The following is a 20,686-nucleotide window of genomic DNA, read 5'->3' on the forward strand; positions in this document are numbered from 1 at the left end:
TTTGGATAGTTATTTGACTACAGACTGTTCTTTTTTTTTTAAATTTATTTTATTTATTTATTTTTGACTGCATTGGGTCTTCGTTGCTGTGTGCGAGCTTTCTCTAGTTGCGGCGAACGGGGGCTACTCTTCGTTGCGGTGTGTAGGCTTCTCATTGCGGTGACTTATCTTGTTGCGTGCAGAGCATGAGCTCTAGGTGCGCAGGTTTCAGTAGTTGTGGCACGTGGGTTCACTAGTTGTGGCTTGCGGGCTCTAGAGCACAGGCTCAGTAGTTGTGGCACCTGGGCTTAGTTGCTCCACGGCATGTGGGATCTTCCCGGACCAGGGCTCGAACCTGTGTCCCCTGCATTGGCAGGCGGATTCTTAAGCACTGTGCCACCAGGGAAGCCCCTACTACTGACTATTCTTTATCACCTTGTAGGAGAATCTGTTAAGAACCATATGATGAAGACTTTATTCTCATTTGGCCTCTTAGATTATGAATTAACATTTGGTGATCAATATTGAAGAATGGTTATAAGATCTGGAACCTTAATATTCCCTTGCTAGCCACACTCTATAGGAAGCAATGATCTTCTGGTTAGGATTGTGTTAAACAAACAACAATAGCAACAACAGCAAACCCTAGAAAAGTATCTGGGCCAATTTGTAAAAAAATTATCCAAGTGACTTAAAACTTATTTTTGATGATCTAAACATAGGCCCTTCTCTACTCTCCAACCTGTACTGAGTAGATTGTCAAATATATAGTTTTGTTTTCACTAGTGGAAATTTGAAAAATGTACTCTTTCTGTTCTCCTCTCCCTGTAATCTCCTTCCCATCACTTTTAAACCCTTTCCACCCTGGCCGAAAGTCAGCCCAGATATCAGCCTCATCTGAGAATGTTTTCTTGACCTCTCCAAGCAGCCCTGAGCACTTTCCATATACTTGAGAATTTTTCTCTTAAAATGCTTATCCCTTGCTATAATTGTTGATTTTCGTGTTTCTCTTCGATGTGATCCTTGGCCACAGTGACCATTTCCTAATGATTTTGTATCCTTCCTACTTAGAACAGCATTTGAAACACAGTGGGCACTCACAAAATTTAAAATAAATGTATAGATATCTTTATAAATTTGTGAGTGGGTGGTTTTTCTCAAGATAGTTGTCATAGTTCCATGACATAGCAAACAAGTTTCCCTGGGACTAATTTTAAATATCATGCTTTTTTGGTAACTTTTAGTTGCAGAGTCTGTAAGAGCTTCTGTTGATCCTCTCCATAGAGACTCTATTCCACAACTTTAACATGCATTGCTTTATTTAAATGGTGCACTTGGTAAAATACTTTATCTGTGTCATGCACAAATGGATACTTAAAATTTTTTTTATTAGAGTGAAAAAATGGTATAATCTTGAGCTTAGGAATATAAAAACATTAAGGATTAAATAAAATATAATGGGTCATTGTTGGAGCATAAATAATTATTACAACCAACCAGGAATGGAGAGAAAAGAGACAGAGAAAAAGAGCTGGTGTTTAAAAATTTCTACAGTTAAATGTCATTGTTAAAACCATAAAGACAATTATTTTACTTAAAGGTTGTAAAACTTTGAAGTAGGTATTTAGTACCTTACTATGTTGTGGGAGGAAATAAGTAAAAAATGAAATAAAGTCAAATGAAATAAATATGACACATATTTATGTCTATGCTTTTTAGGTGAGAACACTGAGACTTGTAGAGATGAAGTAGCTTGCCTAACCTAACACAGGAAAACTCTTAATCCAGTTCATTCCCATTCTAAAACCAACTCCCTCTGCTTTACGACCCATGTAAGTGGAATAAAACAAATGAGTACAACTTCCCTCTATTTCTCTTTTAAACTTACCTTGGTATTCCTACATACGTACTTTCTTTCTCTTCCACCTATAAGAGGAGGTGTCCCAGCTTCCCCAGACTAATGCCTCTTCCCTTCTAGATTCACTTCCTTTCTCTGGCTCTGCTTCTCTTTGCTTCAGTTTATATACAGGTCCTAGTCTTCCCTGTTTTCAACTACAGTTATCCTTCAACTTCTTTACTCTCAACTGTGGGCTCCACATCCTACCATTCAGAATCAAGCAAATAAAACTGATTATCCTCCTTAAATTTTCTGATTATACCCCCATTTGTCTAATTACAAGACTGGTCAGTATCATCAGCAGTGTCTTAAGTTTCAAGCACTTGCCTCTTTTTTTTTTTTGCGGTACGTGGGCCTCTCACTGTTGTGGCCTCTCCCGTTGCGGAGCACAGGCTCCCGACGCGCAGGCTCAGCGGCCATGGCTTACGGGACCAGCCACTCCGCGGCATGTGGGATCTTCCCGGACCGGGGCACGAACCCGCATCCCCTGCATTGGCAGGCAGACTCTCAACCACTGTGCCACCAGGGAAGCCCACTTGCCTCTTTTTATCCTTACAATACATAAGCTCTGATGATTGTGTCCTTAAACATCCTTGCTTGCTTCATTGACCCATATCCTTCCTGATTCACATTCCCTTTACTATCTGACTTTCTCACTTTTTCTCCCTTTTGATTCCCTATGAATGTATGGTAAATATTTGTAGGCTTCACAGTTGAAAGCATAAGCTTTCTTCACCTTCTCTATGTGGTCTACACTTTCTTCCTGTTTATCCTAATCCATGTCTTTAACTACAGCTGCAATTACAACATTGTTATCTTCTACCACTCTACTGAGTTTCTGGCAAATATTTTTAATTAACTACAAGACAATTCTAATAGAAGATTCCACAGGCAATTTGAAATCTACATGCCCTAAATATAATTTTGTGTATTTCTGCAGCCTCATTGCCCAAAATGTCTTCTGTATTTCTTTATATTGGTAAATAGTATCATAATAGACCTTGTTACTCAAACTGTATGCCTCAGATCCACTTTTGAAGCTTCCTTTTAACATCACTTCCTTTAATATCACTAAGCTCTATTTATTCCCAAATCTGTTCTGCCACTATTCACCCCTACTGCCTTAAGGCTGACCCTCTTCCTTATCTTCCTGTAACACTGCCTGTTAACTAGTTTCTTCTACCTTCAAACTATACTTTCTAAAACAGTTCAGATTATTCACCTATAAGCATCCAATGGCTCTTCTTTGTCTATACTGCAGAGAATCTTAGGAGTATGTGAAAGGCGATAGGTCAGAATCTCAGATGAGTTATCTTGTGTCTTCTGAAGAAACGTATTCAGTATACATATTGTTTTCATGATTTAAAAAAAGGTAAAGAGGGCTTCCTTGGTGGCGCAGTGGTTGAGAGTCCGCCTGCCGATGCAGGGGATGCGGGTTCGTGCCCCGGTCCGGGAGGATCCCACGTGCCGCAGAGTGGCTGGGCCCATGAGCCATGGCCGCTGAGCCTGTGCGTCCGGAGCCTGTGCTCCGCAACGGGAGAGGCCACAACAGTGAGAGGCCCGCGTACCGCAAAAAAAATAAAAATAAAAAGAAAGGTAAAGAAAGTAAAGCTGCATGAAATATTATTGGATGATGAAGTTAGAATATGAGTGGAAAACATTGTAGGGGGCATGGGGGAAAAGTCCCCAACATTTACCTAGCATATCTTGCTCTTCAGAATCCTACATTGACATCTTCAACCTCTTTCCCTACAGCCCCTAAGTTGTGGTCTATTTACACTTTATTCCTGAAACTTGCCATTTCACATCCTTGCTGTAATAGTTTCCTATTGGTGCGATAACAAATTACTACAAACTTAGTGGCTTTAAACAACCCCAAATTTTAATCTTATAGTTCTGGTGGTCAGAAGTCCAAAATGCATTGGACTCACTTGACTAAAATCAAGGTGTTAGCATGCCTGCATTTCTTCTGGAGGTTCCAGGGAAGAATCTGCGCCCTGGCCTTTTCCACCTTCTAGAGGCCACAAAAATTCCTGGGCACATGTCCCGTTCTTCCATCTTCAGAGTGCATTACTCTGATCTCTGACATTTGCTTTCATCCTTATATTTCCTCTTTCTGAATCTGATTCTTCTACTGCCCTTTTATAAGGATGCTTGTGATTACATTGAGCTTACTCTGATAATAGTCTCCCATCACAAAATCTTTAAATTAACAATAGCTGTAAAGTCTGTTCACCATGTAAGGTAACATATTCACAGGATCCAGGAATTCAAATGTGGGCATGTTTAGGGGTGGGCCTTATTCTGCCTACCAGACTGACAATTTCACTCATCCTTTGTCCTAGACTCAGAATTCCCTTTCCCGTAGAAAGTCTCTCCTTTATGACCTAGCTGAAATGCTGCTTCTTGTGGAAGCTCTTTCCTATGACTTCACCAGATCCAACCAGGAGCAGAATTAATAGATCTCCTCCCTCTACTCCCTCAGCGCATTATACTCACCATATGGCAGTAGGGCCAGTCTAATTAAGTAGGTAAGTATTTGTCTCCCTTATTGGTCTGTGAGCTGTCTTTATTAGGGTGCATTACATTGTCTTTGTGTCCCCACTGCACCATCGCATATGTGCTTAATAAGTGTTTATCAGATGATGAGTTTGAATGCCAAAATTCAACTGCGTAAAGTAGCAACCACATTCAGTCTTTCATTCATTCATTTCAGCTAATATTTTTTGAGCATTGAATAAAAAAGATGAATAAAACACACGTTCTCCCTGGAGGGACTTTGTCTGGTAGAGTAAAAGACATGCAGTTAAAGAGATAAGCTAATAGTGTGGGGTAGCATGTAAAGAAAGCTGGTATATACATAAAGTTTCACAGGTGAGAGGGATGTGAATTGAGTCTATAATAGTGTTAATAATATAATAGTAATGATAATAATGATAGTGGTAACAGCAGTCAACTGCAGTAAAGACAGTAACAACAGTAGCTTTCATTTATTCAGATTGTTCTATGTGCCACTGCTGTTCTAGGCACTGTGTTATATGTACTGTAATAATACCTGTTTTGTAAATGAAGACACTATTTGCAGAGAGGTTATTTGCCCAAAATTATACAGCTGATAGGTAGCAAAATGGGGTTAAGAACTCAGACAGACTGGTTGCTTATAACCACTGTGATATGCTCATTTTGCATAAGGTTTAGTAGGGATTTATGTGAAGCCAAATGGTGAATGGTACTCTTTTTTTTGTTTGTTTTGTTTTTAGAGTAAGTTTTATTATGATATAATTCACATAACATAAACTTTACCATTTTAAAGTGTACAATCAGTAGTTTTTAGTATATTCACCCAGTTGTATAACCATCACCACTGTCTAATTCAGAACATTTTCATCACCTCCCCACAAAGAACCCCCGTACCCATTAGCTGGCCCTCCTAATGTTTCCCCTCCCCCAGCCTCTAGCAACCACTAACCTGCCTTCTATCTCTATAGTTTTGCCTGGGTGAATGGTATTCTTAACAGGAAATAGGCAAACAATCTCAGGTCCATCCACCCAGAAATTGAAGCTTCTTGAAATTAGGTCGCTGATACTATGAGATACTATGTGACAATAAGAAAATAGACAAGAACCTCAGTAAATGTTTATATATAGATTGCATTGGGATTTCTGGGTAGGAATTTTAATTATGCAACAAGTACAGCAAAGTTTGAATGTCTATGACTAGATATATTTAATGTGTCTTTCCATATAAAATACAATAAATTGCCTTAAAGAGATTTGTAAAGATTACTGTAGGTTGACCAAGATGTTGAATGTGTGAAATGCTCCATAATTCTTTTTTGTTTTCCCTAATATACAACTGTTTTGAGAGATTCAATTAAGGATCTTGATGTTACCAAATTGATGCTTTCCAAACCAATTTAATTTTAAGAAACAGAATCATAAACTAGCCTGTATGCCTTATAGAAATGAAATGAGTGAGGAAATAGTATCTTGAACAAGAGTGAAGTAATAAGGTAGTTAAGCTGGAAGGTCTTGCAGTGTATAGTTGGATCCTGGAGTTTCTTGGGCAGTGCTGATTAAACTCACACTGAGAGAGGAACTGATTCTCACTGCTAACCTGAAGGCTGAAGATATCAACTTGAGGATTTCCTGCCGCTCCAGTTAGTGCGGTGGCTGGGAAATGGGATTCGGGTTTTAGGAATGCATGCCTGAGTCAGGCTTGCACTTTAATGTGGCAGTTCGTCAGATGTGTCTGTCTGATGAGTCGGCTTTTCGGACTAGGTTTCATTTATGTCTTTATGTGAACTCCAGGTGCTCAGTTAGAAAACTGAAAGAGGCTATCATCATTTACAGGAGCTGGAGTTAAAACAGCTTATTCTCAATGCTATTTTAAAAATTCCCTGACTTTCTGACTAAAATGATAATGGTGACACTTTACTGCAAGTGAATGGGATTTGGTTTTGTTTTGTGAATTAAAATGTGTTTTAACAGACTTTTATTAATGTGAACGGATTAATCATTAAATATACTCAGGTTTATGAGGCTTTAGGAGAGCAAAAAAGAAAAATGTGACTGTCAAATCACCATTTCAGCTTCCTCATCTTTAATAGAGTCATAGTGATTGAAAGCTGAAGATGATCAGTCCTCAACTGTCTTGCAAAGAAACTTGTGCTGTCATGGATTGACAATATATTTGAACTGTGTTCTGACTTGCTACTTTTTGAAATTAAGTCTTTCAGCTCTACTATCTCAGTCTTACACAAAAATAAAAGGGAGATGATTTTCTGAGGAAGACAAAGTTCATTTCAGTTAATTTCAAATGAAATATTTCTCCCTCTTGAAATCCAAACACTAGGCTAGTGTCCCTTCTGTTTTCCCTCTGAGACCCTTGTAATAGGAAGAAATGATGTATCTTTCTGTAGCTTTCATATACATTGTATTTTATTTCAGTGGAGACAAAGTCTTAAAGTTCTCTGGAAGTATCTTTTAGAGTTTTTTTTTAAAAAATTGTAAAACTATAATTAAATCTTCAGAGGAGTAGATTTCTTCTCAATTGGAAAGAATGATACTGAGTAAAACCATAATCTGTTGCAGCATGGAACGTCAAAAAATGTCAGTGTTTGGTGATTTATATTTAAAATAAATTGTTAATGAAATAGTACTTTTGAAGGGATTGTTTCCACTTTTTAAGTACAGTTCGATCCACTAAATAAAGAGAAATTCTAAACCTTAATTGAGCATAAGATTTTAAAACATTGTAGGGGGCCTATAGAGACATAATTTTGGTGTTACTGGTTTTGAACCCCAAGTTCCTAAGGGAGAGAGGAATACAGATTCTGTTCACATTCTTTCTATTTGTGGAATTAATTGCCCCAATTGTGCATGATTAAAAGCCTAACAGAAATCTTATTATATTGCTATGTATTTTTAAAATGTGTGTTTTTCTTCTTTATCTTTGCTTTAGGGAACAGCTTTTAAGAGCTGGAAGATGAAAGCTCCAATTCCGCACTTGATTCTCTTATATGCTACTTTTACTCAGAGTTTGAAGGTTGTGACCAAAAGAGGTTCTGGTAAGCAGTGTTCCTTTCTTTTCGCTCATTATGGCTTGAAGTGCTGATGCTACATTTACACATGTACCATTTGTGGAGAGGTTGAGAATTAACCAGGATCCATATTGTGGAAATACTGTAGATTTATCTTTAAATGAGTGGAGCGTAACTCACAGGGAATTAGAAAGGTCGGAGTAGGTTGAAAAAGATGTGGCTTGTTTCGTTAATTACTATGAATTGGAATGAATTCAGTATTAAAAGCTTGCGGTTGATTTCATTTTATAGTATGATTTTCAACATTCTTTATAAAGAGTGTCATTTAAATTTCTGCATGGAAATACTGTGGATTTTTTTTCATGTTAACATTTACCGTCACCATTTCAATGTCAGCTATGCTTAGGGCAGATTCTTTTTAGGATTTTACTTCAGCTGATTGCTTAATTATTTTGGAAGCATTTTTAGAAAACCACCAGAGTTATTAAAGAAAGCGTCATGGGGAAGCATCCTAATATGTTAGTAGGAAATATAGAGGTAAAGTAAAATGGTAATATGAAAACAGCTGCTAAATAGAATAATCTTGAGACTTAAGGAAAATTTTACATGTTATCATACCTCTTGGTTCTCAGTTGACTGTTGATACTTGGAGTTAGAAAACTGTATGAGACAATTGAATAAATACTGTTATCTGTGTGAAGTTATATTAGGTCTAACAAGTCACTGATAATGCAAAGTCTTACCACACTCACATTTTACAGGGGGTAACAGAATTTTTGAAGCTATAGCTTTGGGTACAGTGGAGGAAGGAATGTACTGTGTTTAGTTGCTAGCACTAGAATGTGTTATCTGTTCTAGAGAGACAGTGGGAAAAAGAAGATACCATGTGCAAGAGGCTACAGAGTGTTGTGGTATCAAGAATCGCGTGAACAAAAGTATCTTTGGAATTCAGAATGGAGAAGGAATGAAAGGACTGAGATGGGGCTGCAGCAACCATTCTCAGTCCCTTAGGTTAAGAGGGTTCAAACTCATATTTGATTTTATAATGAAAAGGGCCACATGCAAGGGAGATAGGGAGCAGTGTGCTCACCTGAGCCCCACCTTGGGAGAAAGTCTGGGGAGGGACTAGGAAGTACTTCGTGCATTCTCAGGGGGATGACGGTACAGGGATGAGAGTAAAAGGAGTTTGACTGAGCCCATTGGCTCTAGAACTTTTTGGTTGTTGTATACCTGTTGTATCTGCCATTGATGTGGTTGTAGGCAATGTGAAAAGAATAGTGTTTCTTTGTTTACACCTTATTTCGTCTGTTCCTCTTGGTGGATATTTTTGAATGAGAGAAAGCCCTAGGGCAGGATTATGATGTAGTAGCTTTCGCATAGCATATCCATGGAAGTTAGAGTAGGTAGAAGGGGGAAGTAAATTGTGGTGAAAGCTGCGATATTTTCTACAACAGCGATATTTTCTAGAATAGCAGTTTACATTAAAAGCACTTAACATGGATCTTTGAGGTATTGGCCACATAGAAGGGAAGCACTCATCTGTGTAAGTATTATAACAAAATGAAACTTTCCAAAATGGAAATACTGATTGAGTCTTAAAAACTTCATTTTCTAGTTGTCATACTTTATTATATAATTTTTAAAAATTTTTGTGTATGTTAAGTCTATGTTTTATTTATCAAAATGCAAATGTGATTTTTTTCCCCATCATCAAATAGTTGGTGACAGGTCCATTCTATATACTAACTTGGGGAAAATTTTTATTAAATTGGAACTTAACTTTGTATATTTGAGAAACATGGGAGCAAAGCTAGAAATGTGGGACAGTTGGAAAATTCATACCTCCTTCTGCTCCAGAGACCCGAGAAAACTCAGTGACCTATCTCAAGTTCAATTTTTATTTCAATGATCTGATTACTTTAGGAGGGTGGTAATAAAATCCTGCCCTAAGTTTGGCAAAAGTTCTCAGACCTTGTTCTCTTCTATTTATGAATATAGTTGTCGCATAGCTATTTAATACATCTGAAACTGTATGTGTTTTATATATAATTATGTAAAAATGACAAGGCAGGTACTGAGATTTAGTGGCATGTTTGATTTGTTTACTTTTCTGTATAATGTGAATTAAGATAGCTTCCCCCACTATCTTTGTTAAGGTCTCACTGGATGGAAGTTTGTTTGATTTTTGAATATTAAGTGTGCAATTTAGATAATATTACTTTACCCATATACTTTCATAGCTTGCACTCATTTCAACTGATGCCTGTTACCATGGCACCTTTGTTGAAAGAAGCAGATATGTAGCTTACTGAAGAGCGTCATTACTGATCTCCATAGATCAAGTAGAAGAGGAGTGTACTCGGCATCTTCTCCTTAAAAGATTAATAGCTCAATCTTCACACGCAGCCCAACCTATAAAACCAGAGGCACCAAGGCCAGGGAATAAAAATCAATTTTTGATGTTTGATCTTGCATAGTAACCAAGAGGGATACTTATCCTTGTTCTTTCTTCTTATTTAATTCTCTTTTTTATTTCTTCAATTTTGTAAACCTTTTTGAAAGTTCAGTAAACATGATTCAAAACCCAATGTTTTTAATGTGTCTTTGCTAGTATATTATTTTTAATTCACCGTGAGCATTAGAAAACCAGAACTTGCTATTTTAATAACCAAGAATATATTAAGTATGATTATATTGCCCACAGTGACACTGAGTCTTTTAAGGCACGTTAATTGTGTATGGTGTTTACTTTAGGTAAACACATATGGTCATTCCATAAAAATTTAGAAGTAGGTATTTGCTTCTCATTAATAGAACTAATTTGAAAGCAATAGGAGCTCTTCATACACAAGCTGGAGATCTATTATTTTTATCACACTGGCTTACACCCCCATTGCTAGTAATTTAAGGAACAAATTAAATATAAAAAGGCAATTATATTATCATAATATTCTTGATTGAAATATTAAAAATTCAACTTTATAATGTTTTAAATAGCACTTCATGTATGTATATGACTATAACAGTCAAGGATTTAGTCTGGTCTCTCAGGTAATGTTCTGAAGTTTTGCATACGTTTAGAATCAAGGCCTTTAATATCTATGGGAGCCGATATTCAGCCTTTTTTACACAATAGATTTTTCTCTTGGAACAATTTTTTTACCTTGTTTTTAGTTTCTATAAGCAGCATTTGAAGAAAGAGGTAAAAACTATCAATATTACCCATTCTCCTCAAGTGCGTGAAGCATTGTAGCCATCAGAGTTGCTGTCATTTGTAGAATTCTGTACGGAAACCACATGTCAAACAGATTCTTGCTTGGAGGGTCTTTGTATCTCAATCAGTTTAGAAAGGTTAACTTAGTGTTCTTGTTGGTTGGTTTGTCTGTTTCTCTCTCTCTCTCCCTTCCTTCTTTCCTCCCTCCCTCCCTCCCTCCATTTTCTTTATTAGTGTATTTGTCTGCAAATGAAATAATCTGTTTTGGATATTTCCATTGTGCCTTTGTAGAACTTGTTTTTAACTATAAAAATATTACCATTACTTTGCTTGAAGGGATAAAGTCTATGAAATTCTATTTCTTTACAAGGTCATTCCAAGAGGATAGTATAGCCTCTGTTAATAATGACTGTTCTTAAATATTTATTTTTCTTTTGTGTAACTAAGAGAGTTTGGAATAGGATTCAGGGGCAGGGAAATAATCTATACATACAAAGTATTAGTATAGCACTTTTGGGTGACTGAAGTGTGAGTTGTGATTTGGCCTAAGAGTTTGGGACACTGGAGAGATATGAAGCTAGAGGGACCTGGATGTAGAGCTTAGGGAAGAGGAAGAGATCTTGACCTTTTGTCTGTTTCTCCCTGCTCTCACATCCATCCCTAGAATATAAGATGACAAGTGCAAGAACCATGATTTATGTATGCTTATAACCTCTACAGTGCCAAATATGATGTGTGTTTCAGAGTCAGGGTTCAAGGAACTGTCTTAATGAAGTAATGATTATATGAATGAATGAATGAGTGGCTTTAATGTTGAGCCTGGGTTATATCAGTATTAGAAAAATAAAGGTAAAATAAAGACATTTAAGAAAAAAAGGTTTTTTATTAAATAGAAAATACTATAATGTATAATATGAGACCACTGAAGCAAAAAGTGTCTAAGATATGCTAAGGGTTTATATGAAGACAGTGAACCTTTGCAAATCATGAGTGTTTTCATGAGATTGAAATGCAGTTCAAAATCTGTTAGAAGGGCAGGAAAGTGAGTCTTTAAATATTATTATATTGAAATTTTACTAGACTTACTGCTGCTTTAAAGAAGTATAGTCATCATGCAGACATTTTCGTTTTAATGGTATTGTTCAACATAGACCACCATGAGAAAGGGTGTAGTTCATGATTACTGATAAATGAAACGTAAGCAAGTGACTTCAGAATAGAAGAAAAAGTATTCACAATTATTAGCACATATGGAGAAGAGGAAGTGACTATAATATATAAACCAAAGATTACATCTTATTCTAGAACGTATTTAAGAATCATTAAAGCTACCGAAAGCAGCCAGCTATTAGAGAGTAAAAGGGTTACCACAGGGAGGTGATCTTCTCTTCATTCTAGAAATTGACAATGGACACTTGTTTCTGTAGAATGATTTAGATGCAATTCTTCCTGACAGCAAGAGGAAAACAAGTCTCTTGAGGGTTTCCCAGACTCATAACTGTAAGCCCAGATAATTTGTAAAAGATATGGGTAGTTAAATAACCAAAGACACAGTTTAGGTTCTAATCTTTGTGTGTGTTATTTTTGGATCATCATTTCTTGAAGTAAAAGAAATTATGCTACTGTATAAAGAGGGGAGTTTTAACTGAATAGGAGTGAGAAAGTCTAGTGGGGTGTTTCCACCTCATGCCAATGTGATTTATGTGTATCAGCTCTCTTGGGTGTTCCTGGATGTCAATGAGCTTAATTCCACATGATTAAGAGACAACCTAGTCCCCCAGCATCTGCGTTTTATTATGTTACCAAGTGTTTATTCCCAGTTTGTCAAACATGTCAAAAAGTATGAAACATTTCTCCTATTTTTCCTTTGGGATAACTTCTGAGGCTTTTTTCCTTTACTTTTTGAAGTTAAAAAAATGCACTTTACGTTTTCTTGGGGAAAAAAATCCGTCTCTTCTATTTATCTTGCTTTTTAAAATAAATTTTGCAATTAGATCTAGAATAATTTTAATGTTTATTTGAAATTTTTTAATTAGAATAAGCCTTAACAAACAAATGGACCTTACACTTGACAAATACAATAAAATTATCCAGTATCTTTGTTTAATAATCATGTGATATACTTAAGAATTTCACCATAAACTTACTTGTTCAGTTTTAGTTGTCAATACACTTTAACATAGAGTTGACATAGCCTAACATCAATTGTGGAGACTGATGCCTGGTTCATGATGAATTTACATGTAGAAGATAAAAGTCAATATGGATGAATCTTGCAAGTTGAGTAGGATTTCAGTGGGGAGGGGAATATCCCAAGTTAATGAATATATCAGTAGGACCGTGTATCATGGGGATAATAAAAGGCATATTCTTCTGCATATTTAAAGGGAGGAGTATAGGAGAGGCAGCAGCAGTGAGGAGTCAGTCAGTGGTAGGCATTTTAAATCATGTTACAAAATTGATGTTCATTCTAGAGACAGCACGGAGGTGACCACTGCTGGACCAGAGGTTGAACCCCTGATCCATGGGCCATCTACTGTAGGCTTGAGGGTGATCCATGAGGTGGCTTGGAAATTAGGGACACTGTTGTGTTGGTATCCAATTGCTCCTTTAACAAATTACCAAAAATTTAGTGGCTTAAAGCAACACAAATTTATCATCTTATAGTTCTGGAGATCAGATGTCTGAAATAGATTGGTAGGGCTGAGTTCTTTGTGCAGGCTCTAGGGGAAAATCTATTTCAGTGTCATTTCCACCTTCTAATGACTACCTGCATTCCTTGACTCATGGTCCCCTATCACTCCAACCTCTGCTTCAGTCATCACATCTCTTTCTCTGGCTCTGACTTTCCCGCCTCCCTCTTTCCCTTAGAAGGGCCCTTGTGATTACATTGGACATGCCTAGGTAATCCAGGAAAAACTTGCCATCTCAAGATGCTTAGTTTAATCAAATCTGCAAAGTCCCATTTGCCATGTGATATAACATAGTTATATGTTCCAGGGATTATGTGGACATCTTTGGGTGCATTATTCTCTCTACCACAATTGATAATTTTGTCAGTCAATCAAACAAACTTACTGAATTTAGACTGGAGGTTAGAGAAAGAATGGTCTATCAGGAATTAGATGGGAATGGGGGAGATAAGAAAGGGAAGTTGAAAATTTTTGCTGAAGGGACAATGTGATCTGTGGTCTATGATAAAGAGAAGGAATTGGAGAGAAAAGGAGGAAAAGGGAAAAGAAAACAGGACAAAGAAAGTGGGAGGCTGGGAAGGAGAAAGAGAAGAAACAATCTAGTGAAGCTTTGGATCTTGATAACTTTTAAGACTCATCTGCACCCCACAAATACACCTTCAGAAATAACCCTTTTTCCTTGTGGAATCCTGAAGGAGTCTGCTTTCCTCTTGACCAGAAGTGTTTGACACAAAAATGATTTCCTGACTCTAACAGCAGTGAGAACAGGGAAGACAGAAGACAAAGTAGCTTTAAAGTTAGAATCCATTGAGTTTGATGACTAGAAGTGGAACGTTTGAAAAGAAGAGATGGAGAAAATAATTCTGCAGTAGGAGGATTGCAGTGCCATCAATCATATTAAAGGTCTTCAAAGAACAGAAACTTGGAAGAACCACTTAAAGAAAGGGACTGTCGGTAGGTCTTTGTGACTAAGATGAAGCCCAGAAAGTAGATGGGGCATAGAGTATAAAGGGTTTTGTATGTACTGCAAGGGATTTGGGGTTTTATCTTCTAGAACAAGAAGTTTTGGCTGAGCTATTTAATTACTTGCAGATCCCTTTAGTAGAAAATTGGGTCTTTGAGGTTAGGCCTCTGATTTGCAGATCTGCTTATCGTGGTGTCTCCTATACACCGTAAAGATGAAACTCCTTGATATATATGTGATAGTGCTATACAAATGTTTGTACCAGTCCATCAGTAAAGCTGCTTTTACAGAGGAGGAAACACAATCAAGCTGTAAAGGGTCACACATGAGAGTGACATGGTCAGATCTGTTTTGGGACAGATAATAGTCCCTGTAGGAAAGACTGTAATGGGATTCCAGAGTGACAGTCAGGGACTCAATAAAAATGATGTTCCACTATACTAAGGGCCTGAAAAACAAACAGTCACAGGGGCTGAAAACATGTTTTTGAAGAAGAATAAATGGGGTCTAGTGAATATTTGGAGTTGGGTTGTGAAATAATTTGAGGAGAAGTTATATTGATGGTGTTGTCAATTACAGAGAGAGGAGCAAGGAGAGTTTTTTCAGGGATAGGAGATGGAGTGAGTTCAGTTTGGAACATATGAGCTGTGGCAATCATTGGAAATAATAAGCTGATGGACTGATTGATCTGGAGATGTATTGGTTTCTTATGGCTGCTGTAACAAATTACCACAAACTGGGGGACTTAAAACAACAGAAATCTATTCTCACAGTTCTGGAGGCCAGAAGTCCGAAATCAAGGTCTCAGCAAGGCCAAATTCCCTCTGAAGGCTCTATAGGAGAATCCTTCCACATCTCTTCCACCTTCTGATGGTTCCTTGGTTTGTATCTGCATCATTCCAGTCTCTGCTTCCATCTTTACGTGGCCTTCTCCTCTATGTCTCTAGTCTCCCTCTTTCTTTCTCTCATATGGACACTTGTCATTAGATTTATGGTCCACCTGGATAATCCAGGATGATCTCGTCTTGTGATCTGAAAGAAGATGTCAGATTAAAAAATATACGTATAAATATTACACAGAATCAGTATATTATTGATATAAGGACTGTTTATTTTGTAAAGTTTGTTTAACTCTTAGAAATTATTACTTTTGTTATTTTTTTCTATTTAGGTACAACAAGTATAAAGCTCTTGGTCATGATAATAAGACCAAGATCTTCATTGTACTATAGAAAGGATAAAATTTTCTCCAATCAAAAATTCTTTGACCTAGATTTGAAATATGTTTGCATAAACTAGTCTCCTGAAGGTAGGATAATACTGATTCAGTTTTCATTCCCTTATTTCATACGAACAGGTGGGAAAGGTGGCTTACAAGTGTATTAAAATTTTCCATGGTTAATCATGCTGACTATTGCAGAACATTTCTACATAAAACTAATACTGACATGCCAACTTTTGTCTAGAGCAATGATCACTAAAAACACATACTTTGAGTTATTTTTACAGAAGTGATTTAGGTTGTTCTGGTGAATACTGTTAAACCAGCAGAGTTGGAACTTCAGAAACTTGGATTTCAATCCAACCCCTAGTAAGCCTTGCTGATTGGGGACAAGTCCTTGAACCTCTCGGGACCTCAGTTTCCTTTTTCATAAAGTAAAAGTTTTGAACTGCAACATCATCAGTGGAAATAGAAGTTTATCCTTTTGTTCATTTCACAAGCATTTATTGAACACCATGAATGCATACTCAGTACATAAAATGGTACCTATTTTCTGTAACAGTGTTTACATTTTTGCACATTGATCAAACAAATTTAGATGGGCAGAGTCTGTAGCCAGAAATAGGTGGCTACATTTAACTTCATGCTACACAGTTTTCCTAAAGCCACAGAGCAGAGGGTGTAATCAGCTTAAAACGGAGGTTCGATTAAGGAAAAAATTATGATTTTTGTCTTGTTAAAAAGCACATGCTATATAGTTACAAAGCTCAAGTAAAAATAAGGTACTTTTCCTTGCAGGTGGTGATATGTCTAAGTGAAATTAGGTTTGGCAGTTCAAAATGCTAAGCCATGTTTTAGCCTATTTTTGCTTATTTATGGCAAATTTCCTTTTGTAGAGTTGTAGTCTCTTAAGACATCTAGAGTGCTGCATTGCATGGAAAATGTTGCTTTATAGCAATGACAATGAATAACTTCGGTAAACTTTAAAATCTCTGAGGTTATACATAAAGATTTCTTTTAAAAGCGTGTGTAAGGCTCTTGCGGGTATCCTAAACACTGTTAACTGATAATTTATATTTTACAAACTAGTAAAATATTTTCCTATTAGTATTGCTACCTTGATTTCAGTGAAGTTCTATCATTGGTATTTTACTTTGATTCCTAAAAGTATGTTCCAGTTACTTTGTATTTCACATATGATATGAATATGTTGTGAATGATAAAGAAAAATTATTTTTATCAATGATAAGAAAAGATTTAATATTCTGACAAATTAATATTTTTTCTTCAGTATGTTTTCATATTAGAAGAAAAGACAACTTCAACTTGAAAAGACGATTGGTTCTTCCAGTTTTTCCTGTAAATGTGTCCTATAAAGTAATTGGACTCTCTAGTGCCATCTGGTGGCTTTTCAGAGTTGATGAAAATTCAGTAATAATCACAGAAAGAACAGAGAAAACAAAGATGAGAAGAAAACTTCTAATGAATTATTGTTCAGAAATTATTTTAATTGACCCTAATATTTTCCAAACATTTTTCTCCAATTTAATGCCTTACGTTTAAAAAAAGTATATAGATTTCTGTTTTTTTTTAGATATTTTTAATAGAAAATTTCACTGAGATTTAAGGAGACAAAAAATTATATTTTTAACAATATCATCATCATATCACTCTGTAGCTCTGTATTATCAGAGTTCAAATTATTCAGACAAGTACATTCATACTATAAAGTATTTTAAAAATTATTTTTAAAAAATATGTTGCTGCCATTAAGGTCTCTTTATTGTAATGATTCAGGTATCAAAGGGAAGAAAAGTCAGTGAAGATTTATCATTTGTTCACTAAATAAGAGCTGCTGGTAGGATAAGAACAGGATAAGAAGAACATGGAAGGATGAATGTATGATAAACCACTTAGATTCTCCTGCTGGTCTAGAGGTCTGGGCCTGGAAGAGGAGGTTGAGGGGTCCGAGATAACCAAGCTAATATAAAGCATTAGTCATAAGGCAAAGTTAACTTGAAAAAGCAGTGGCTCTTACCTGCATATCCCAAGAGAATGGGGTCCAATTTGAAAGGAAATTCTTGGTTGGCAATGTTTTATATTTAAAAAAATTTTCCAAAGGGCTTTAGCTATTATAAATATATTTTCAAATTAAAGGCATATATTACATACACACACACACGCAGACACACATACAGACAAATACTAACACACTAAAAAACTTTGAAGAGAATTTCTGCTTCCATTTATGAGTATTTTTATATATAATGCATCCAGCTATATTTGCCTGTTAGTTTCTTTTAGGGTTTTATGCATTTCTGACCTAATGTTGAAGCCCCTTCATCTTCCCAAAGGACAAAGTAATAGGTTCTGCATACAGTTGTTAACAAAGATTTATTGAGTTCCTACTCTACTACGTGCTCAAATAACATTGACTGACATCTGCTGTTTAACCTCTGACATCAGAGGTTAAAATGCTTAGATAACTGTAGAATTGGACTTTTGGATTCCTTTGTTCCTTTTAGAACAAAATTATAGGAAGCTTTAGTAAAAGAATGTGAAATGCTTTATCTTTGTTAGGTTTGATCACTTCATTCTTCATTTCCCACATCCATGAATTATATTCTGAAAATTGTTGATACAGTTCCCACATAGCTTTGGTGATTATGGTTTTGGAAGCATATGGAGTGCTTATTTTTGTAGCTGCATGCTTTTTCACATTATAAAACCCATGTAGCTCTCATAACTTTGGAACTGGTGGTGCTATAGGCATTGTCCTTTCATATTCGCTAGTCAGTTATAGTTACTCTTTTATACTTAGCAAATATTTTTCAAACAAAGCATACTATAAACAAGCAATTTGAATTATTCAGAGGATTAAAAAGATGAACAATCTATCTCTGTTGTTAAAGATCTTGCAAAAAAATAAGTGATATGAAACATACAAGTGTAGTGTACTAGTTCACTATTGATGCTGTAAAAACTACCACAAACTTAGTGGCTTGAAACAACACAAGTTTATTATCTTACAGTCCTAGAGGGCAGAAGTCCTGAAATCAAGTCCTAAAATCAATCAGGGTGTCAGCAAGGCTATATTCCTTCAGGAGGCTCCAGGGGAGAACCTCCTTCCTTGTCTTCTCTAGCTTCTAGAAGCTATCTGCATTCCTTGGCTTGTGGCTCCTTCCTGAACTCAAATCCAGTGGCATAGCATCTTCCAAACTCTCTGACCTCCACTTCCATTGTCATATCTCTGATTCTGACCCTTCTCTTTGTCTCTTACAAGGACCTTTGCGATTACATTTAGGGTCTATATGGTTAATCGAGAATAATCTCTTCACCTCAAGATCTTTAATCACATCTGCAAAGTCCCTTTTGCCATGTAAGGTAACATATTCACAGGTTCCAGGAATTAGGACATGGAAACCTTTGGGGACCATTATTTTGTCTATCACAGAAGTACATTAGAGTAGCTTTTACATGGAAGAGTTTAATATGGTTGGAATACACGTACATTTGGGCACAGTATGGGTGAAAGAAGGAGGGAGTATGTCAGGAGAAAAGGTGGAAAAAGAGCCATTTCACAAAGGACTTTGTATGACATGACAAGAAATGTGAATATTATCTTGTAGGAAATAAGGAACCACTGAAGAAATTTAAGTAGGTGTGTAACTGGATTAGCCTGACCAGATAGATTGGAAAGAGCTCTGAGACCAGAGAGTGGGAAATGGGGCCAGTAGTCCAGGTGAGAAAGTCGTGAATTGAGGTGGTAGCATTAGGAATAGGAAGGAAGAGATGGGTTTGATTGCTAGTACAATATAGAATTAATAAAAACCAGTGGCTGATTGTACAGTGGAGAGAAAGAGGTGGAAGGTGATTCCAGTTGCTTTTATTAAATTTAAAATTCCGTTGAGAATTAATAGCTAATTTTGTATTTCTAGTCTGTATTCTTAGTGGACAAATAAATATATAGGTTTTCAGTATGGTGTACGTTTCATGGTTTGGGTTCAGACTGGCCCACCCTACATATGACATCAAAACCTCATTTTGGAAATAAACCCCTCTGTTGTAGTAGATCTCTCACATAGAGCAGCAGTCCCCAACCTTTTTGGCACCAGGGACCGGTTTTGTGGAAGATAATTTTTCCACGGATCGGGGGTGGGGGGATGGTTTCAGGATGATTCAAGCGCATTACATTTATTGTGCACTTTATTTCTATTATTATTACACTGTAATATATAGTGAAATAATTATACAACTCACCATAATGCAGAATCAGTGGGACCCCTGAGCTTGTTTTCACTTGCCACTCACTGATAGGGTTTTGATAAGAGTCTGTAAGCAAATTGATTTATTATGGTCTCTGTGCAGTCAAACCTCTCTGCTAATGATATCAGTGTTGGGGACCCCTGATATAGAGCATCTTCCTAAAGTACCTAATTCCTCCTCAGAGTTCTTTTGACTTTCTTCTATCATGTGTGTTTCTAGTGGAGGATTGTATCAATGAGTCTTCCTTTGCTAATTTCATTGAACTACCTCAAATGAACACAAAGGGGCATTTTTAAAGGTGTTGGGCTTTTAAAATATATTGTAACATATGACATGCATACCTACATGCATATACACATATGCCCACATACACACATGTATATGTACAAATATACACAGTTACCTATTCATTCACAAAACACATTTATCAAAGAACCGCCATGTGACACGTGCTGAGGATTCAAAAATGATTAGGATATGTGATTGCTGCGCTTTTAACCTCTGTTTTGTTTACTCAACTAAATAGTATAAGCTCATTGAGTGCAAAAATATCTTATACATGTTTATGTATATGTCTTTTAGAATCACTGTGCTTAAAAGGAGTCATTGCATAATTAGTGCAATCAATACATATTTGTATTTGATTGCTGGATTTAAGTACATCGACGGAATCTCCGGTGGCAGTTTATGTGCATGTCATAACTCTTCTCCAATATGGGAAGCTCCTTGAAGAATGATCTCTATATAGTTTAACTTCATAACCTTTACAAGCCCTTACCCAGGGCCTTGCACATAGTGTTCTGTGACTGATTGATTGTTACATGAGCATATGAATGACTTTAACTTACATGAAGTCAATAGTTTTATCGGCGTTAACGTTTCTCTGGAAAGGGAGAATTAAATTTTTT

At 36.4% G+C, this 20,686-nt stretch overlaps 1 protein-coding gene across 1 annotated transcript in view; it reads left to right on the forward strand.

The window, feature by feature from the left end:
* Positions 1-7,364: 7,364 nt before the first annotated feature.
* Positions 7,365-20,686, forward strand: part of IL1RAPL1 (interleukin 1 receptor accessory protein like 1) — a gene marked incomplete at both ends in the record, with an annotated part of 1,136,662 nt that continues 1,123,340 nt past the window's right edge. Inside the window, one exon of the mRNA XM_082681170.1 lies at positions 7,365-7,446. Within this exon, the coding sequence (XP_082537296.1) occupies positions 7,365-7,446 (82 nt within the window). The remainder of the gene's footprint in view (positions 7,447-20,686) is intronic.

This window comes from Grampus griseus (genome assembly GCF_964374135.1).
Source record: "Grampus griseus genome assembly, chromosome: X".
Lineage (NCBI taxonomy): Eukaryota > Metazoa > Chordata > Mammalia > Artiodactyla > Delphinidae > Grampus > Grampus griseus.